We start from the raw sequence: 22,421 nt of genomic DNA on the forward strand, positions 1-22,421 counted from the left end.
TAGGAACAAGTAATGTTGTGAAAGCAAGCTTAAGTACCTTAAAAAGGGCTGAATGACTTAATCAGAGGTGAACTTCTTTTCCAACAATTGTTGCCAATCAAAGAGATTTTTTTTGTTAGGTACCAGCAGATGGCATTAAAAAATACAACATACTTTGTTCCCTGTGGAACACGTCTCTTCATTGTCAAGTGGATGATCACCAGGGTTTTATGACTCTATTGTGGGAATCAAGTGGAAAGTGTTACAAGGAGCTTAGTAGCAACAAAAACTGAATGATGAGGATTTGTGAATGGCAATTTAAGTTGGAGAGGGTTCATCTCTATCCATCGCTTCCTTGTATGTTGGTCTGTCCTTTAGAATGGCAGAGGTGCCATTTGGTGAATATGAAATGATTGGTACTACTTGAACATCAACACGCAGCCTGTCATCGGAGGGAAAGGACACAGGTGATTCTGAAAAACCAAAGAAAATGCCTAGAGTTGTTCTGAATTGGTAAGATAGGCCCATGGATAAATTAAGCCTCAAACTCAGTTTGTTGGCAACATCCAATAGAATCTAAATACAATACTTCTGGAACAGCAATGGCCATCGGAGGTTTTGTTCATGGAAAGATTAAGCAAAATGGCTAAAGTGCAGAAAGTTCAGAGCCCTACCCAGTGTGTACCAAATGTGTTCCAACCAAGGCCCATTTTAAGGCTGATGTAGAGAGCCAGGCATTTTGTGGGGAGTTGATTGTGTACCTGATGATATAAGCATGGGTTTTGGATTCTGGATTCTGATTAGGGATGTTTTCAATACAACTAGTTAAGATAGCTTTAACTAAGGAAGGGGTGGATAATAACATTACTTAGGACTTCTTTGGTAGGATTGAAGTTGCTCCTTCAAACTTGCAGCTCAATATGATTAATCACCTCCAAGCGTGGTAAAAAGAGGGCTTATACCTCTGTAATTAGATTTATAGTAAGGTGTCACACACAGTGGGGTCTGAATTGATCTCATGAATGGCTGTTATTATACCTAAGGTGACTATATAATTTATCATTCAAACCAAGGACGCTAAAGAGTGGAAAGAATGATAGCTGTATTGCGGCAATAGACAATAAGGACTGTCATGGACAATTTGGGACCTAGGGCCTTCTGATTTATATCTGGTGAGTAGAGATGAGGATTCATTCACTGGACTGCAGTTCCTCTGTGATTTGTTCCTGTTTTTTTTTTTTTTTTTTGTTAAGTGCCATTCTCTTATATTATCTGTAGACTCTCATGATGGAGGTTCAGCAATAATCAGGGGAGTATAGGGGACACATTATGGATTTCATGGACACTAGATCTCATTCCTCCTTCTTCTTTTGTTTTCCCTCCTTTTGAGCTGCCACATCACTCCCTCTCTGTTTCTAGGCATGGAAGAAGAAAGATTCAGGTGTGAGAAAGCTGTTTTGTCTGCCTGTTGCTCCTGGTTCATGCTCTGTCCAACAATATACTTATTGATATCCAGTTTTCCCTTCCATTTCCCTAAAACTTTAAGACTTTCATATTCAAAACCAAACACATAAACAGAACCCATGCTTATCCTCTGCTAAATACAAGTAGCCTCCACATGCTGCTTCATAGTAACACATTAGTTCAAACAAAACCCAATAAAATCATTCCTGTGTCACTAACAAGCTTTTAACATTGCTCTTTAGATGGAACTTTTTGGCTTACTAGAATCTGGGGACATCTCATTTTTCAATGCAGGAAGCTGGAGTATGATAATTCACAATATATGATTCAGAGCCCGAGATGAATCAGAAGGCTGTCGGGTGTCATTCTGCCAGTCTCGGCTGAGAGAATTGGTTACTGGCTTTTCTGTGGCTGCACTGATGGGTTGATTCCACAAAAATAATAAGTTGGTAGGAACTAGAATCATTTATATTCAAATTCTAAAGATTTGGGTGAGCCCTGGAGAAAGGGAAAGAAAAAGAAGAGAAACAACAGAAGGCACAAAAGACCTTGGCTTCTCTGTGTGGCTTCTCCCATGTGTATGATGTGTGGAGAAGATTAATGAAAGTGGAAGGGACTTGAGAATTTCCTTTAAAGAAATGATTTGTGGGGCTGGGAAGGTGGCTCAGTGGTAGAGCGCTTGCCTTGCATACCTGAGGCCCTGGGTTCGATTCCCCAGCACCACATAAGAAAAAAGCTGGAAGTGGCGCTGTGGTTCAAGTGGTAGAGTGCTAGCCTTGAGCTGAAGAGCTGAGGGACAGAGCCCAGGCCCAGAGTTCAGGCCCCACGACCAGACCCCTCCCCCCCCCAAAAAAAAAGAAAAAAAAGAAATGATTTGTGTAAATATAGGGTTTCCTAGATCAAGGAAAAGAAACAAGTAGCCTTTTATAGACAGACCTTTTTTTTTTTTTTTTTTTTTTTTTTAACTTGACATTCAGCTTTCTGTATACCTGGGGAGAAAAATTTCAAGATGGACATTACCAGCAGCCACAGCCACCAGGACTGATGGCTGGTCTTCAACATCATAGTGTTTCGCAGGACATTTCATAGTTGATTTAGTCAACAAAGCTGCTATACTAGCTTTTGGTTAGGATCAACTCATTGTTGTGTTGTGAACCAACAACACAAATAGATCCTAGATGAGCCTGGTGTATGGAAGGAGTCAGGAGGGGGTGGAGTAGTCGTAGTAATGGTTGGCTTTCTGTAGAGGTGATGTCTAGGTCAAATGATCGAGCCAGGGGGAAGCAGATTTGACAGCTTCTGTTCCAAGCATCTCACTTTGCTTTTCAGAGGCCATAAGTTCAACCTAGAATCAGTGGTTTATTTGCCAACAATCTTTATTTGAAAATTGGAGAAGACTAGCAGTTGAATGGCACTACATTTTAGAATAAACATGTAATTTATGAGTTGTCTGCAAATAAAAAGGCATGGATTGCTTGCCCACCTCCTTGTTGTTGGCATACTTGCTGCCAAATCCTAACATCCTCTTAGATCATTGAATTGCAATTAAAATATTACAATTATTCTCTTGTACTTTCATTTTTATGCCTATTACTGACAGATACCAGGAATTCATTCGTATGACTGGCTAAATTCATTATGCTCACCAAATCTCATTTTATTTAGTGTAAAATGGGCATTATTATTTCAGTCTCAGAAATCCTATGAAAACGATGGTATATGTCATGGTTTCATTGCTCTGGATGCATTTCATTTTATAACATTCTTTAAAATGTTACTAAGTACCAGAGGGCTGCAATATAGGGCCAAATATGTATCATTAGGCCTCTGGCCTAATGTGTTAAAACCTTTTGGCCCCTAAGCATAACATGGCTTCCTCTAAACAACTATCTCCTACCACACAACCACTCTCGGAGTGGATAAATGTGTATATGTATATATAATTATATATATGTACACATTTCTAGTTGTGCTGTCTGCAGATCTGTTCATGGCTGTCTCTTTCCTGGACATGAATTTGGAGCTCAAATGTCATCCAAAGAGGTTCTCCTGGAACAAAAATCTCCTCCCTAATTCTGCTCCTTTTCCTGTTTTATTTCCTCCAAGGCACCTTCCACTTAATGGATCGTCTTGTTCATTTATTACCTAAGGCACTGGCTGTTCTCTCTCACCCCCAACCAGGATGTAAACTGTCCAGGAGCAGGAATCTGGTATCTTGCTCTTGTACCTACAACTGTGTCTGGCACGTGATAATGGCTCATTCCATATTTTTTTGGGAAGACTATAGATAATTGCCTGTCAATTTTTTTTGTTTTCAAGTTTTAAAAGAAATAACTTTATAAAAGGGAAATAGTGTTTTTCAATTCAGTTTGTCTAGTTTGTTTTTCTCCCCAAACTTGAGAACTCTATGGGTAAAATTTCCCTTCTTTTGTTTGGCTTTCTGCTTCAAGGTGAACATGAGCAAGAGCCCCCTGGGCAGGGCTACGAAGACAGGCATCTAACTCCTCCTGGCTTTGCAGGGTCCCATTTATGAGCCAAGAAAATATGTTCAGCCCCACGTTCATAACCAGCAAATAAATGTGTCTGTGGAATGGAAATGTATTGTGCCACATCAATTGCAGATGCTTGTTTGAAAAAAGACTTGAACTTTTGACTCAACATTTGGCTCTTACAAGATGAAAAGCAAGTTTTTACCTCTAACTGCTGCTATTTTATGAGATGGTATTTTTTCTATGATCAATGTGATGTTGATATGTATAGATTGTATAATATATATAAACATATACACATATATGTATATATCTACATATATCTAATTATTCCATCCCATTTGTCAATGGATTTATCTGAAAATTGTCTTGTAAAAATCAGTTTGTTCAATGAAAATTAAGATAGTATTGTGAGTTATAGTGTTACAGCTAAATGATATATTCTCAAATTTTCTATATGGATTATCTCACTTAAAAGGTCATTTTGAAATTATTGATGTATTTATAATAATCATGGCTAAGAGCATTAAGAAATCAATTATTTTCCACTGGTGGATTCTGGCAATGCATACTCAGTACAGCATACAGGGCTAGCAAGAGGAGGAGTTCAATACGTATTTGTTAAATGAACATTTACTGGGTTACGCAGTATTTAGCATTCCCATGGGCATGAAAACAGTTTAGAAATATAAAAATTGATGCAATTTACTTAACTTGGAAATTGTTAGTCCACTGACCTATAATCTTATGTTTCTGGTCTCATTTATATTCTCTTGATATCAGATCTAAGCCATTTAGTTTTTCACTTCAGGAAACTAAGATGAAAGAAGAGAGGACTACTGCTTTTTATTTACATGTGGGAAGACCAGTGTTTGTGTTCTGGAAGACCTTATTTCTCAATTCTGTGTGTACTTTGATGAGAGTCATTGGTTTAATCTGAGTGTTTTTTTTTAATTATTGAAATTTCTAAAGAAAATCTCAAATAAAAGATGATCCACAAAGTTCTGCACCATCAATCATGGTAACAATGAAGAAAATGCAGAGAGTGCATGGGTTGATTTTTAAAAACTATTTTAATACAAGATTAATAGCAATTTTTCTATCCAAATCAGAAATGAAAAAATCTTAACCCAAATAATAGTTGTTTGACAGTCACATGAAGTTTTCAGTTTGATTGGTGCACACATTTATCCTGCATATAGATGACGTATATGCACACAGAGACCTCACCACGATGCCATCCGTAGGTGTTTTTCTTGGAAGTACTTCATTACAAGGCAGTGTTAGAATCTAGTCTCTTCTCAGCCTTGAAGAAAGTCACAAATGTTCCCATGCTAAGCTGAGTCTGTGCTGCAAACCAAGTCTCCAGAATGCGTACAAATCAATACTCGAGTTGTTGTACTTGGCCTAAAACTCAACACTGGCTAATATTTGCACCAAGGAGGAATGTAATGCAAACGTATGTTATAATTTCCTTCACTATCTTTTTGTTTAGCAAAGCTCAACTTTTTAAAAATTAAAAGACATTAAGTTGGGCACCGGTGGCTCATGCCTGTAATCCTAGTTTACTTAGGTGGCTGATATCTGAGGATCTTGGTTTGAAGGCAGCCTGAGCAGACAAATCTGAGACATTCTTATCTCCAACTAACCAGCAAAAAGACAGAAGTGGAGGTGTGGCTCACGTGGTAGAGTTTCAGTCTTGAGGGAAAGAGCTAAGCAAGAGCCTGAGGTTCTGATTTCAAGCCCCAGCACTGGCACATACACACACCAAAAAAAAGTAAGATGTTAGTGACTATACATCAATGAAAATGAATCTTAATTTCTGCAAATTTTGGATAAGTCAAAAACTGCACTTGTTGACCCTTTTACCTTGAAGGAAGCCACCTCTTAGCCTTGCAAAGAGAAGTAATAAAAGAATCACAACTCAAGAATTTGCTGTTTCATTCCTCCTTGGTGATTTTAGTTGTGTTCAGTCTGTAGCCAAAGCATGTGTGTAATGGCAAAAGAATTACAGCAGGCTAATGTCTGTAGCAGGGGATATAAATTAAATCTCAGGATTCTGTATCCAATAATATTTTCAATGTGTTTGATTTTCCAGAATGTTGTTTTTTTTAATTGTTACTGCTTGTCACTATTTTTAAATAGTGTTTTTCAGTCTAGTCAAAATTGTACATTTCTTGCCATTACATTTGAAGTAGGTGATACATATTATTTCTCCTGCTTGGGAAAGTTTCTGTAAGGGAGTCAGGTTTCCCGAACAAATGTTCTCAGGTGGCTATAATCAAAGTGCCCACGTGGCCTTCCTTTAAAGACAGAAATCTGTCTCATGGCTCTCTGGGAGAACAGAACCACAAACAGAGCTCTTACCCACAACTTTTCAATTCCTTCTTCTCTGCTAAAGACCTTAGCCTCAGATTAGGTTTTGTTGTAAACTACACAAAGTATAAGATACATCAATTACAGACATGTATTTCTGTTAGAAAAATACATATTATAACTAAAGAACATGTAAATAGAGGCACTTCAATAAGCTAAGTGTTTGTAGCTGTGAGTCTCATCCACCCACTTCTAGTATCTGAATTCAGTGAGCCCATTCCTCTCTACTCGTAAGTCATGATGTGATTACAGAATTTAGGGGACATCACAATAAATGTGGGGAGGCCATGACATCAATGGAGTGTCACTGTGCCCCCTGTCACTATGCCAAAAATGAAAGAATTAAATTTGGAGGAGGATCCCAAGATACATGTTGAAAAAGGGGTAAGCAGAGTCAATGAAATCGCAGTGATAGGAAAAAAAATAAGCTCTCATGTTAAATTAGTCTGAAAATCATACAGAATAATAGGAAGATGATAAAGACCAGGAATAGCAATTGAGTATTATTTGGACCCTATCCATGCAAGGTGGCTAATATTGTGGCATCATTAATGGATAATCCTTTCAGCTCGCTGCCCAGTTCATATGTCTCTTCAACAGGAGTAATATTTATAATGACGGTGTTAAAACACATGAAGCAGGCATTTATATATTATCTGTGTGATTAGTGAGTACAGAACATGGGTTCACATTCATTAAGATAATGTGTTTTCATACACATGCACAAAACCATTTGGGGGTACAAAGCACAGAGTAAAACATGACATCCTGATCCATTTCATGGAAGAGAATGCAGAAATATAGTTTTAAAAAGAAAGACTTGGAGTTTAAAGCCATAAAACAAGTTATTACTCAAATATTATGAAAAAACCCCAGTGGATTTAATTTGTATTGCACCTTAATTATTGAAGGAAAAAAAAAACTTGGTTTCTAAACATACGATGAAATGAGCAACACAAATGATCCTTCAGAAAGAGATGTTCTGTGTCATTGGCAATAGGAAGTCAAAGGTTGGTGGTGAACTGTTGGGTGGTTTTCTAGAAGTGTGGAATACTGAACTAGATAGTTAACTTTATGACAACTTAAATGAAAGATGCCACAAAGTCTTGCAGAATCCTACATTTCAAATTTCATTAGGCATAACGTGGCAATAGATGCGTGTAAATACTTTCTGTTCTGTCAAGATGCTCAGATATACTTAATACTATTGCGTGCGTACTACTAAAATGGAATGACTTAAATCCATAACTAATTTTACTTTTTGATGAGAACAGATATCGAAAGGTATCACGTATGTGTCAATACTGAGGATGAGTTAGTTAAAAATGTGAGTGGCCTACTATAGTAGTCTCTCACACATTCCCTTTCCCTAGTCCAAATGCATCAGTAAAACCAAGAAACACCTGGACAGCCAACTAACTATATTCATAAAGCTCCATATAGTATATTTTGTTTCTTTCTGCCCAGGGGGGAAAGAGTTAGGCCTGGCTTGGCAGATAGCTTAATCTGTGGTTCTTGAATAGACTCACGTTTAGGCCATTTGTCTAAGTGCCAAGCAGTAATTCAGACCAAAGGTGTACTTGAAAGCAATGTTTTCTCTGTGTGTGTGTGTGTGTGTGTGTGTGTGTGTGTGTGTGTGTGTGTGTGTGTGTGTGTGTGTGTGTGTGTGTGTGTGTGTGTGTGAGACTAACATTCTTTACACATACAGTTTTTCTTCACTAGGCCTGAACACCTGGGGCTCGTCCCATGAGCTCATTACAGGCTGGAGCACCAGGAACGAAGCATGCTCTTGAGAAAAAGGTGTGCCCTGGCAAACTTTTAGTAGATGGGACAGTTAGATACATAAAAAAGGTCTCTGTCTTGAGTCTTGGTGCTCATAGGTCATTGAGGAATTCCTTCACTGAGCAGCACAAAACAAGAAGAGCTGGTTGACAAAACATTTTTGTTACAAAGGTGTGTCAACCCTGAGCTTAGAATTAAGAAGTTAAAATCTGTGATTTATATATATATTTATAGATATAAAAATAGATGATCATACTAAGACTAAAAAAGTGAAAGAAATCTCCATGTCAATACTATATATATATATAGGGTTTTTTTCTTTAACTTTTTTTTTTGTCTGTTGTGAATTATTTTGTCAGAGAATGCCCTTGTGATGTAGAAACCAATTGACACAAAACAAGTAATTAAAAATGAAAACGGATGTGTAGATCTACTTGTCAATTCAAGAAAATAACTTGACATGGCAAGAGTCATGAACACAGGGCAAAAAAACCCCCACTTAATCCATGATCAACTTACAGCAAAAGCAATGATTGTATCATTGAAGGAGATTTTCAATAGACTTGGGAGAAACATGATTCAGTAGGGGTGTCTATGAATAACTGAAGAAAAATCTGTGCCAATTGGATACAGTGGACAGACATGAAGGAAATTTAAAAAAGTGGTGCCATTAATGAACTTGAAATTAGGCAGGTGAGAGAGATAGAGAAACAGAGAGAGAGAGAGAGAGAGAGAGAGAGAGAGAGAGAGAGAGAGAGAGAGAGAGAGAGAGATTGAGAGATTGAGAGAGAGAGAGAGAGGTGCTGAGTTGCAGTAAGGTTTACTCTTGCAGTAAAGACGGAATTCTAAATTTAATATCAGTACCTCCAAATCAATTTGGTATTGTGTAGGTCAGAGTGCAAGACAATGCCTCCAAGACAACACTGTACTTTGCTACAACTTTTAAAAAAATTCAAGCTTTCTTCCCATAAATATCTGTGTCATCTTGGTTTGTCACGGAAAAGCTTCCCTGGGAGTTGGATGTTAATGTTGAACCTATAACATGAAAGTTCCTTTATTTTCCTCTCTTGTTGCTTCTTTGTTGAAAATGCAGTTGTCTTGGGGTTTAGCCTGATTTTAAAAGGAAAATTCTTTTTTCTTCCTACCTTTTTTTTTTAAGGGGGGAAAAAAACTCACAACGTGAGATTCTTTTACTTCTGCAGCATAAAAGCAAATGAAGGTAAGAAAAATCTCCTGGTATGAAAGATTTGAGTAAGAATTTTCTCTGCAATAAACAAGGTCCTCACAGATAACTGAAGGAAAGAGGAGGCAGTTCATCTGGCACCCGGTACTCTTTGGGAAAACAAAAAAAGGAGGCAGATTACAATGCTGCTCTCTTCTCATAAAAAAAGGGTAAGTTTTTGTGGCATGGTCCATTGCCCAAGAGTGTAAGAAAAGAAGGGAATTGGCCACTCAAATAGCTAAAATGCAGTTTCATCTGACCAAAACCCAGGATTATCTGCACAGTCTCTGCAGTGCTAGGACCACACAGGCCACAGACAAGGAGAGGAGGGAATGGCTCAGCCGGGCTGCTGAAGAATCTTCTTCCCTCCTGTCGGGGTCAGCAGCTGGGGCCTCTGTGGTGACAAATTCAAATTCCGTGGGACACACGTCATCCATACATCCACTGCCACTGCCTGAGCCGCTGGACTCATCACCTGGTGTGGGAAGATCGAAAAAGAAAGTTATAGCTCACGCTAGGAAGAAACAAAGGTCTGGGAACTTTCCTTCCATAGTGTGTCCACCTGCCCAGGTAGGTTTGTTCTTCAAAGTAGGTTTATGATGGGCTGGTGGTCCATATGGAAATAGGATTGAAACAAAATAGGCATTGCTTGCCAGCGTTCTACAAGTAATCTATCCCTACCAAATTGGCATTCAAGAGATGAGTTCTTCCAGTGGTCAACATGAAAATTGTGTTCATATATTTCACGCTTTGCTCTTTTCCTACCTCAGCTGTAGTTGTTCGCAGACATCACGCTTTGAAAAGGACTTTAATGAGAGGGAGGAGGGAGAATGATGGAAGAGGTACCACTGATCAAGATTCACTACTTTGTTGAATACAACTCCTTTGTATAACCACTTACAGATAAAATGAACATTTACAAAAGATATTCTAAGATATAGAAAAGGAAAGCAAGCATTGAAAGTGGAATATAAACAAAGACTTGTTGAAGGTAAGATGTATACTTACTCCAGCCTCTTTTCCCAATCTGTGTTCTTCTCCTAAGAACAAGAATAGATTCTTTTTCAAGGAATATCTCCCCTTAAAATGAGTTGACAAGCTAGTGCCATTCTCTTGTTTTTGTATGTCCTACAAAGTAGGAGTTTTTTAAATATCTTTTTTATAAGAATTAAAAAATGAAATGGAGAACAATATTTTGTGACTATAAGAAGCATATATGTAAAATTCAAGATTTAAGTTTGATTGGAACAGAGTCATACTTGTTTACGTGCCTATTTATCTATATCTGTGTTCATGTTACTAGAATAGAGTGGACTAGTTGTGCCAGATACCCTATGGCCCTGCAATCCTAACAAAGTTAGTATCTAACTCCTTACAAAAAACACTTGTAGTCCCTGATTGAAACCAATGTCTTGGGGCTCACCTAGGATGCTGTCTTGGAGTAGTGTCTGCTCTCTCTGCCCAATGTGCTTCTTGGTTCACTCTATTCCTGTATCCTAGTGCTTGTTGGATACAAACTTATGGTTTCATAAACCCTGTTTCTCAGATCTGACCCAGTTCAGGCTCCCTCTGTTATACTCAGCCTTCTCCATCTGAGAAAGCTATGTCTGTAAATCCAACCAACTGCAGATCCACATAGTTCCAAAACCCCAACTTTTAATTGGCTTCACATGGAGGTGAACACACATGATTGGGACCTCAGGCTCTTTCCAGCACTATGTAGTTAGTTCTATGAGAGTTGTGTGTGTATTAAATGTAGAAGACATGTATTTTCTTGTTGCTATACCCTAAACAGTACAGAAACACTGCCATTGCATTAGATCTTGTAAGTGAGGATTGCATTAGATCTTGTAATGGAGGATGTGAGCAGGATATATGTGAATACAGGTTCATGTTATGGAAGGGCATGAGCATATTTGGATTCTTGTATCCATAGATGGTTCTAGCACCAGTATGGTGCTAGCTCCATGAAAGTACTTAATGACTTGATGAGATTTATCATTTATTTGCTTTTTTTACTTACTTTTTCCTTTCCATGAAAATGTAAATGTTTGATATATATACATATATGTAATTTTTTGATACATATATATATTTGATATATACATATACTGTTTATTACACATATATGTATGTATGTTACATATTATATATACTATATATTATATGTAACATATATTATGTGAATATATATTGATATACTATACTATATTCAAATAGTATATATATATATATATATATATATACTAAATAGTGAACTATATATATATAGTTATAGTTTACTACTGAATTTCCATGGTCATTGATATTATGCAACATATAACAGGGACTCAATCAATATTTGTTGAATAAATAAATGTGCTTAGAACACTTGACTCAACTTCTGTCAGTTTCAGTATCTAAACAAATATGGATGATAGCATTTGCCTTACAAAATGTGTATGAAGACAACTCCATAAAATGCATAAGGAAGCTCACACCTGTAATCTTACTCAGGAGGCTAAGATTGAGGAACTCAGTTCAAAGCTATCATGGGAAGGAAAGGCCATGAGACTCTTATCTCCAATTAACCACCAGAAAACCAGAAGCAGCTCTCTGCAGCTCAAAGTGGTAAAGGCACTAGCTTTGTACAAGAAAGCTCAGGGACAGCACCCAAGCCCTGAGTTCAAGCCCCATGACTGACAAAAAATAAACAAACAGCATGAGGATATCGCATCGTTCACTGATGGAAGAAATAGGATTACAACAGCAAATTTTTATCGGCTATAATTAATTTAAATAAACTACTTGACCTCCCCTGAGGCTCTGTTTTCTCACCTGTGAAAAGGAAAGTAACAACATCTATGTTGTGGGAAATAAGTGAGAAAATGTTTCTGTAAGGGCTCAGGAAATTGAAAGCTTTATACTAACACTTGCTCTTGCCACCCATGTTCAAGACTGCATCCATAGCCTTAAACTACCCCAGCGCTCATATGCTTGGAGCTACTTTTAAGGACTTGCTGCCATCTTGGCTGCTGATGCTATGTAAGTAAAGCCACAGAAGGGGAGAGAATCTTTTAAAGCCCTTTGAATGAAAAAGACACACTCAGATGTCCAAATGGGACATCTAAATACCAGATAAGATCATTTGAATACACTATACAAGTTCTTAACATTTTCTCTGCTTTATCTTTAGTGGCCTTTACAAGAGGAAAAATGCCCATTAATTAAATTCCAAGCTATCAGAATTGCTAAGGGAATTGTTCTGAACACTAGTATCATGAACAAGAAGTAATATAACCTTTACAAAGATATTATTAAAGTGACTTGGAGTATTAAAATTGTGGGAAGCAAATAAGGACAAGAGGTTTTAGGTGGTAAAAATAATGTCCTCGTCTCTTCCTGAAAAGGAATCAGAAATGCAAGGTGGGTGGAATGGAAAACTCAAAAAATATGTCACAGGTAATAAGGGTAATGAAGCTGTGAGGTGTCATAATAATTTATATGACAGGCACTACTCTAAAATAGCCAGCCAAGTTAGGCACTTGGGTTAGAATCAAAGGATGCTTTTAGCTCTTGGCAATTTCTGCTTTCTTTTATGGAGAATTGGAGGAAGAGCTCTTCCTTCTGGGTGTTCCTTGAGCTTTTATGAGTTAACATGTACGTAGCCTCTTTAGGTCAGAGAGGATAGAGAAGCATTAAGACCAACATCAACTAATTATTACATGGCTTGTCTTATATATTTCACTAGTTATTCACCAGGTAAGAAAGCATTTTATTACATAAGAAGACAGAATGAATAAAAATGAGGAAATGACACAGTGATAAGGAAATGAGAACGAACAAAAGTGAAAATCTGGGAGAACATTCATTTCTGAAGAGAAAGGGAAACATTGAGAATGAAAGCAAATGGACTGACTCTTAGGAGATTCGACAACAATGAAGTTCATTGGGTTGGCAAGAAGCCTGTGTTTAGGAAATTAATATTGGACTCCTGAAAGTGAAAGAAAGTACTGAGTTTGCTCTGCAGGGACATTTTGGTAGGATGGTGGCAAAGACTGAAAATGACTTTAATGTCTTCCATCTGTAACTTGTTTCTCTCTCACTAATTCAAGCACACAGGCATCATCTTCTGCTTCAGGGACCAAATTAAAGAATTACTGGTGACTTTTACATCTTTAAGTTCAAGACTTCTTTTTCTAAGAGTTTTCTTAGGATACACATTTAAGAGAAAGCCAACATCTCAGAGCAACCAAAACCTAAACCCAAACCCCAAACCACTTGCCATTGTACAGCTATGCATCTAGAGATCACTTATACAAAACAGAAAGGTAGTTAGGGTTTTCTTTGGTATTTTGGTAGTTGTTACTGTTCATTTGCTGGTCTTTCAAATCACTTCCAATGCATTCACATATAATATGGCACCAGCATTTTACTCTTTCTCTCGATTCTTCATATACAAATGTATATGGTTTGGGATGTGCACAACTGGAAAAAAATAATGCAGTTGGACCTACTCACTACACAGCAGACACCCTCTTAGTGCCTTCACACATTACGTCAAAGGAGCCTACCAACAAGCTCTGGGCAAAGATGCTTCTCGTTCTTTTCTAATGCATAATTCACTTACAATGGAGTCACATCGCAATGAAAAAAGAAAGAAAGAAAAACCTAAGTGGAAAAGCACTGAGGTCTCTTGACCTGGGAAAAGAGGCAAACTCAAAACCTCTCTCTCTTCCAATGCTGATGATCAAATCAGGGGACTTGCATGGTAGGCAAACCCTGAATCACTAAACAACATTCCCAGCCCTTATACTTTTGGTGACAGGTTCTCATTCTTCACTGGGAGAGAAATTCTAGCACACTCTTCCAGAACCATTTCTCACTGTGGAAGTTACTGTCTGGTAGAGATTTGCTTACTTGTGTCCTGGAAGTTGACGTCATTGCCATTGTAGGCATTCTTCAATTTGTTGGTCATCACACGGAGAGCCATGATCTGCTGTCTGATGAATGTGTCAGGCCGTGTGATGTCCACGTCCACCTCGGGATTGTTGATCTGGTTGGTCAGCCCATCATTCATGATCTCAGGCAAGTATCTGCAAATAGAGGCAGAAAGAGGTCAGGGTGATGCAGCAGGAACCTCACAAACAGATGCTGCTGTGGGAGCTTGAACAGGAACTTGGTGAAGAGCAATCAAAATCCAAGTTTGTTTATAAGTAGCGTCAAATTCTCAGGTTGACTTGCCTACAATTAAATGCTCACTTGGGGGAGGTGGAACAATTATTTCTGAAAACCCTTCATTCAAGAGGCAGGGGTAGGGGTGAGAAGGTTGAAAGAGGTGACACTGACCAAGATGCATGGTGTTCATGAACTGCTTTGTTATACGGCACCTCCTTTGTACAACTACTTAAAGATAATGAAAAATTTAAAACATTACTGTCAAAAATTCCTCCATTCAAAAAGGTGCTCAGCTCCAAATGAATACCTGATAGCATCTTCAATTCTGTCAATTTTGGTAATAAGAACTGGACCTACAAATGATATATGATCTGAGAGTGTTCTCATAGGAGGCTCTTTCCAACAGAAGGAGAATTGTAACCCAAATAACCTTGGTAGATATAGAAGAAATCATTTTAGCATGTTTGATATGTCAATAAGATTATTTATCTTATAACAGCTGATGTTATGTTTTTATATATATACACTCATACGTACTCATATATATGTATATGTATATGTATGTGTTTGTGTGTGTGTGTGTGTGTGTGTGTGTGTGTGTGTGTGTGTGTGTGTGTGTGAATGCATGTGGCATTGTAATCTGGGTTTGAACTCAGGTTCTGATACTTGGTTTGTTTGATCAGCTGGCATTCTACACACCTCCAGTTCTGCTTTTTGGAGACAGAGTCTTACGGACATTTCTGCCCAGGAGGGCTTCCAATTGCAGTCCTCTGGATCTAAGCCTCCTGATAGTATGAATTATAGGCATAAAATACTGTCATCCAGCTTGAGCCTCATATTTCTTTTGATTGTATCAAAGGTCAAAATTGTCAGTCTTCCAATGTCCCCTGCTTAACAATGGAGCAGTTATACAAGTGGAGTTAGAGGTTTCAGGAACATTCTTGGAACCCTTTGGATTCCTCACCCTCATAACCTGACACCTTTCTGGTCTGCTCACTCTTGATCTCACAAAGCTTTTCAGAGCTGCTTCTTTCTTTCTGCTGTCCTTCCTTAGAGTAGCTATAAAAACAAAAAAAATGGCTCTAAGTGACTTCCTTTCCCATCATTGTTCTTTCTTTTCTAATGCATTCACACAGTCTGTGGTTAATCTTCCTAAAACATCCCTTCTCTCCCGTCACTTTTGTCCAGTGAACCCTTACTAAGTGGGGTTTAAACTCAGGACTTGCTAAGTAGGTATTCTACTACTTGCTGCACACATCTAGCACTTCACACATACAAAAACGTAAGTCTGGTCTTCCAGTCCACTAAAGAGATAGGAAAGATTTATCTCCATTGTGTGAAATGGAAAACCTAGTCTTAGTGGGGACAAACAGATGAACAAGCTAATAGATTTAAGTGTGGCCTAGCTCCAGAGTCCACAAACCCAGCCGCTGCATGACACTGCTTGGCAGGTCATAACCACAATTCACACTTCACAGCTCAGCCATTAAAGCCCAGCTCCTAGTCCTGCTTTCTTAAGCTGTGATACTCCTGTCAATGGATTCTTCTTGTCTTACAGAATCTCATCCCTGTATCCATCTATAGTTGGCTGTCTACGATAGTATATATACTTGGTCTTTATCTCTGTTTTCTGGCTCCTGAATTCCTCCCCAAGACCAGCCAAAGAAACTAGAATTTCCCTTCCCCAAGATAGGTGATAGGATCTCAAATTTGCTGCAAGATAGGAGAACACATAGAGGTTACAGAAGGACCTGTTCAAACTGGCACCAAATGGCACAGCAGCTGTCGAACTAAGCCCTTGGCAGGGTGGAAGCCAGGTAGTCAAAGAACTTTCAAAGACATCTCTAGTCCCGTCTGCCCTCTGGCTGCAGCCTCTTATGGGCAGGGCCAGACTGGTAGGCAGCCCATTAGGAAGCTTCAGAGATCCTTCAAGAGGAGGTCTGATCATGGCAAAGGTATCTCTTGTATATCAATATTCACTCTTTTAAAAATAATTTTTATTACAGTTAAATGATTATATACAGGGGCTTCAGTTCGGCATGTCAATTATGAGTGCAATGTATCTTGATCAATGGTACCCCTTCCATCATCCTCCCCCCCTATCTATTCATCATCCATCGATTCTTACTGGATTCTAAGATTGTCTTCCTGGGGTGACTTTTAACACATTGACTGCCATTCACGTGTAATTCTATGAACCAGATTCCAGGAGTTCCAGCTAATTGCAATGGCGCATTAGACTAACATGGCCAGAGCAGGCCTTCTGCTGCTGACACAGATTAAAGTGTGCAAAGGGAGAGGGGATGAGGGTGCCACCCCTTCAAATTCTAGACTTGGAGTTCTGCAGCCATATCTGGCTGGCTCAGAGGCAAGTTCTGCTTCTCTCCCCTGTGGCACTGCGCACACTGCTGTGTTGGCTAAGCCTCATTTATCAGCAGCTCACTGCAGTGTCTTCCATGGGAATGCTGCCCCTGGGAGTCGAAACATCCAGCAAACAATAAGAGATTGCCAAGAAGACCCAGCTTCTCATCGTGCCTACTGATGCTCAGCCACTTACTGTCAAAACAAGGAACAGCACACCTGTACCCTCCAGAGTCTTTTCTCCTTTGGCTGTATTCAAAGGGCAACTTTAAAGACAGTGTGCAAACTTAAACTTAAAATTGTTGAAAAAGGAAAACAGCTCTTTTGTCACTCAAGATATAGGTCCCTGGGCCAAATACACAGGTGACAGCTGGAAGGCTTTGTGAAATCCACCTGGGACACTAGAGGCTCATGAGCCCATTAATTTATGTCTCTCCTGTTTGGCTTCTTTACATGAAACCCATGTCCTGCAAGAATAGACTGGTGATTGAGCACACAAGGTGCCTGCCCCCCATCCCCATTAATTCCTGCATAGCTCTTTGACACAGCAGCCGTGGGCTTTCTGTGCCATTCTGTATCTGGGAGACACAGAAGTAAACTCTTGGTGCTGGCGGCCCAGGTTCCAAGGCTGGATGCACATGCACTTGGAACAGGAAGAACCCAGAAGCAAGGACAAATTGGAGTGCTGAAGAGGGATGCCGTTTTCTGCCAAGGCGCCATGCTGTGGAGTGGCAAGTGGGTGGACGAGAACAGCCAGGCAGAGCCTCCTCATTTTGATTGGCTTCTGTTTATAAGAACATGGCTAGGAGCTAAATCCTTGACAGCTCTACAGAATGATTTTTCTTCACATCCAATCTCATATTGCTAGTGTGGTTTCCTAGACTATAGCCAGACATTACAGCTGAATGGGGTATATGCCCCATGGAAACTTAGCAGGGGAGAGGGGTCTAACATCCAACCTTGTAGGCAGCTGCAGGCTCTGTGCTGAGACCCCTTCAAGCAGAGTTGACAGCTTCTGTCATCTGAATGACATTAAAGACACTTGCCATCCATGCAGAACTTTCTCACTGGCCAAGCACTGCACCTGACATTCTCACCATTGAAATGCATTCTTCCTGGTTGAGCCAATGCTTCCAGACAGCTCCTGTTGCTAAATGAATGTGCTTGTTGGGAGGAGAGACATGGTAACTTGTTTAAGTCTCAGTATTTCTCATCAGCATGCTTCTGCTGGTAGTTATTTTGACCTAAGGAGTACATCACTCACTCTCTCTCTCTCTCTCTCTCTCTCTCTCTCTCTCTCTCTCTCTCTCTCTCTCTCTCTCTCTCTCTCTCTCTCTCTCTCTCTCTCTCTCTCTCAAAACTGGGGCTTGAAAGCTAACAGAAGTTTGAGAAGTAAGGCACTAGCCTAGAAGGTAAGCTGAGAGGTGCCCAGGTGATTGATGGGGGTCCAAATGGGAGCTGTGTTAGTTTTCTGTCCCTATGATAAAATGCCTGAGGGAATCCATAAAAAGAGGGACTTATTTTGGCTCATGGTTTCAGTGCATGGTCACCTGACTGGCTCCATTCCTTTGGGCCTGAGGGAGGTAAGGCAGAACAAATGGAAGAGGAAGGCTGCTCAGTTCATGGCAGCTGGGAAGCAGAGACCAACAGGATGGGGATAGACACCATATATCCGTTAGGGTCAGATCCTCAGAGAAGTACTTCTTCTCACTAAACCACTTGTCCTAGTTTCAGTACATCCCAATAATACCATCGAATTATGAATCCATCAGTTGGCTAATCCACTGATGTGGTCAGAGCTCTCATGATCTCATCAGTTCCCCAAAGTTCTACCTATGAACTTTGCATTGAGGACTAAGACTTCAACACACAAGCCTATGTTGGGGAGTGGGGGTGGGGAGCGAAGCCACACTTCATTCCAAACCATAGCAGGTATTGAGGCAGAAACAGGGAAACATGGGGTAGCTAGGTGTTGACCTGAGTTTGTTTTCAGAGTGAAACCAAGACTTCAGCTCGAGGACACACACACACACACACACACACACACACACACACACACACACACACACACGTGATTTTTAGATAGGCTCTGATCTCTTCATACACAGTTGTAAATTTGGAAATACTCTCCTCGCTCATTTTATTTCCTCCGGCAACTCATTGGTTAGCAAAACATATTCAAGTGTGCAAGGTGGCCAATTATGGTTCTTAGAATAATATGAATACATTTTGCTGCAGAGATATCAATGTGTTTGGTTGTAGAGTATTGGTCTGTAACCCACTAGGAATATTACATAATGTACAGCATAGTCACTGTGGTAATTTTCTAAAATCTAAAAAATCCTGAATTCTGAAAGTGCATATGTTCTTTTTTTTTCCTGAAAATATACGAGATCAAGTTTAATTGCTTACCAAAGTGATAGATATCGATTGAGAATTGTGTTGATGCAGCTATGTAAATGTCTTTTTGAGGAAGTATAATGTTAATTTTGCTGAAATCTCTAATGAAATATTACCAATGAGTATTTCCCCAGGTTCCTAATATAGGGTAAATATTCAGAAATGTTATAATCAGGGCTTCAGAATATCAGCAAACACAAACAAAAATGAAAATTTATTAAGTAGATAGAATCAGGCCCACTCTACATATTTTATGACATTACATTGACATTTCTTACTAATACATAGACTGTCATATGTTCATAAGGGTCTCAAGGGATTGCAAGGTACAATATCATCTCTCTTCATTAGAAGTACTTAAAATCCAAGTTTTAACCTGTGCACTCATTAGGATGGTTCTTATTCACAGCCACAGAGGAACAGAAGTAACAAGTGTTGAAGAAGTGGAGAGACTGGGAATACAAATGATGCAGCCACTCCAAGCAAAGGGAAAGGCAGTCATTAACATTGGAGTCACTATAATTTAGCCTCCTGACTGAGATCTGAGGATCATAGTTTCAAAGCCAGCTCAGGCAGAAGAAGCCCATGAGTCTCTTATCTTCAATGAACTAGCAAAAAGCTAGAAGTAGAGTTGCAGCTTGAGTGGTAGAGCATCAGTGTTAAGTGAAAAAGCCTTGAGACTGTGAGGACCTGAGTTCAAGCCCCAGCATGCTAGCACACACACACACACACACACACACACACACACACACACACACACACACACACACACACACACACACACACACACACACTACTTTGTGATTCAGCAATACCACCTTTGGGTATATACCCAAAAGAATAAGAAGCATGAACTGGATTAGGTATTTGTATACCTCTGTTATAGTAGCATTATTCATACCAGGCAAAAAATTAAAGCAACCCAAGTGTTCACTGATGGATAAAATGGAAGAATGAGATGCACATATAATAGAAAGATTATTCAGCTTTAAAAACAGAGTTTTTAAGTTCTGTCACATAGCCCAACATAGATGAGCTTGTGGCTGTTAAGCTAAATCAAATAAGGTTTCACAAAAGGCCCAATACGGTCTGACTGGTTCTACTCACAGGAGATGCCTAGATCGGTCAAGATCATGGAGGCAGAAAACAGAGTGGTAGTTGCCAGAGGAGTGAGTCTTTGATGGGATCAGAGGTTCAGTTTAGAAAGATGAAAAAAATGCTGTGGATGAGCGGTAGTGATGGTTACACAGAGTGAATGTGCTGACTGCCACTAAACTTTACCTACTGCCAAATGGCTAAAGTAATTTTTACGTTTGATATACTTTAATCCAAGCTTTTAAAAATCAAATTTTCAGTACTTTTAAAGTTTTTCATATATATATGTAACTATATATATAAAAAACCATATATATATATATATATATATATATATATATATTGTCTTTTTCATTTTTTTCTGGCTGGAAAATAGTATTACCCAAGCATACAGTGACCTGCTTTCAGTGGATTTATAAATTCTTTTAGACTGTGAAGCTACTGTTGTCTGTGGCAAGAGTATTCTGTGACACATGACACTAAGTTGTGGTCAAAGGTTCATGAGCTGTGACCCAGGACGCCTGAGGTCACCCAGGACCCAGCGGTGTGCCCGTGGCCCACGACCTTCCCTACACACTTCATTATTCACTGCACAGTACCAACCCGCTCCTATGCAAATGAAACGGTCACATGACTCCCCCAAATGGCTGACAGCAGCAAAATCTGGAGTTCTAAACCCCGAATTCATGTGCTGAAGGAGGGTTTGTGGTGGCAGGGTTCCAGCTGGAAAAGGGAGGCAGAGCAGGGCTTGGGAACTCTCTGAGAATCCACGCCACATTGGTTACTGCAGTGAAGAGAAGCTCAGTGTTTTGGCAGCTTAACTCATTGGCAGGAGCTCCCTAAACACATCCTTTCTTGGTACAACAGGAGTGGACACACTAGGAGAAGAGGTAGGAAAGAAGACAAGGAGCCAGTTTCCAAGGCTACAAATTGTAGAGCACCCACCAGCTCTCTTCCTTTCATTGTTCTGTTCCACATCTACCATTTGCAAGAGGTCCACAGAGTTTTCCCCAAGATAGTCCGGGAGACCCCTGGATTCCTTCTTCCCCACGTGCCAGGCAGCACAAGACAAGTCACCTCTGATGACCACCAGGATACTTACTACCTACCTTCACCATGTGTTTGTCTGGCTGGGGCTACAGTGAATATTTTACGGTTCTTTCCAATATAGCCAGAGTGCTTCTAGACCTCTTCTGCCACCAGACTAAAACAATATTGTCCTGTCAGATCCGCGGAGTCACTATCTTGACAGATTTCACATCACCCTGCCTCATTTTGCCTTCCTTCCATCTGCTCAGACTTTGCCAGTCATAACTTGCTATTTCCCTTGGTTAACCAATCCATAAAGTGGCTGGTCGGATTGAATGATGTATTTTCTGGATTTTTCTTCTTTTCCTACTTTTTTTTTTTTTAAACAATTTACGATGTTTACCTGTTGGCCTCAGGAAGGATTTCCTGGGGGACACAGTATTTCTGGGAGGACCAGGTGTCTTGAAACATAGCTCCTTGCAAAAGCCAGGTCTCCTGTGAGTCTGATTAATTCTTGTCTTTCAGCCAGTTCCTTGATTACCAACTCCCAGAGTCATTTTGTTGTTATTTTTTTTTAAGTGGGGGAGAACACATTGACAGGTAAACATTGACAGGTAAAAATCGGCAGGTAAACACTGACATGCATTGGACATTGATCCTCAGTTCTCAGCCTTTTTGAGTAGCTCGGCAGGCATGAGCCACTGACACCTGGGTATTTTACTAGTTTTGTGGGATGAAAGAGGAGTCTGGAAATGACTTATTTAAAGGACTGAAAACTCTCAAATAATTATACTCCTATTCGATAACCCACCAGGGGGCCTTCCTACCCCTTCCCACTCCCTCCAATACTATCCTTTCCTGCAAGCTTACTAAAATGGTCCCAATGACAAGAAAACAATCCTGAAGGAAGTTATAGATGATATAGTCTAATTTGGCCATGTCCTTAAAAAATGAAGCAAGAATCTACCTGTCCGCTAGCAAACAGGTTTCATGAAAATGCACCTGTAGGCTCTATTTTCCTAAGGTGGCTGCCTGATGGAGGTCTACCCTGTCTACGTGAACCATAT

At 39.6% G+C, this 22,421-nt stretch overlaps 1 protein-coding gene across 2 annotated transcripts in view; it reads right to left on the bottom strand.

Annotated features, from left to right (window-relative positions):
• Positions 1 to 4,990: 4,990 nt before the first annotated feature.
• Gpc6 (glypican 6) overlaps positions 4,991 to 22,421 on the bottom strand; it is a 985,788-nt gene continuing 968,357 nt past the window's right edge. For both annotated transcript variants that reach the window (XM_070002744.1, XM_070002743.1), the window contains 2 exons: positions 14,212 to 14,387; positions 4,991 to 9,787 (listed from right to left, as the gene is read on the bottom strand). In XM_070002744.1, coding sequence (XP_069858845.1) covers positions 9,585 to 9,787; positions 14,212 to 14,387 — 379 coding nt within the window. In that variant the 3' untranslated portion in view covers positions 4,991 to 9,584. The remainder of the gene's footprint in view (positions 9,788 to 14,211; positions 14,388 to 22,421) is intronic.

Source organism: Dipodomys merriami, unplaced genomic scaffold (assembly GCF_024711535.1).
Source record: "Dipodomys merriami isolate MVZ:Mamm:240054 unplaced genomic scaffold, mDipMer1.0.p SCAF_6, whole genome shotgun sequence".
Lineage (NCBI taxonomy): Eukaryota > Metazoa > Chordata > Mammalia > Rodentia > Heteromyidae > Dipodomys > Dipodomys merriami.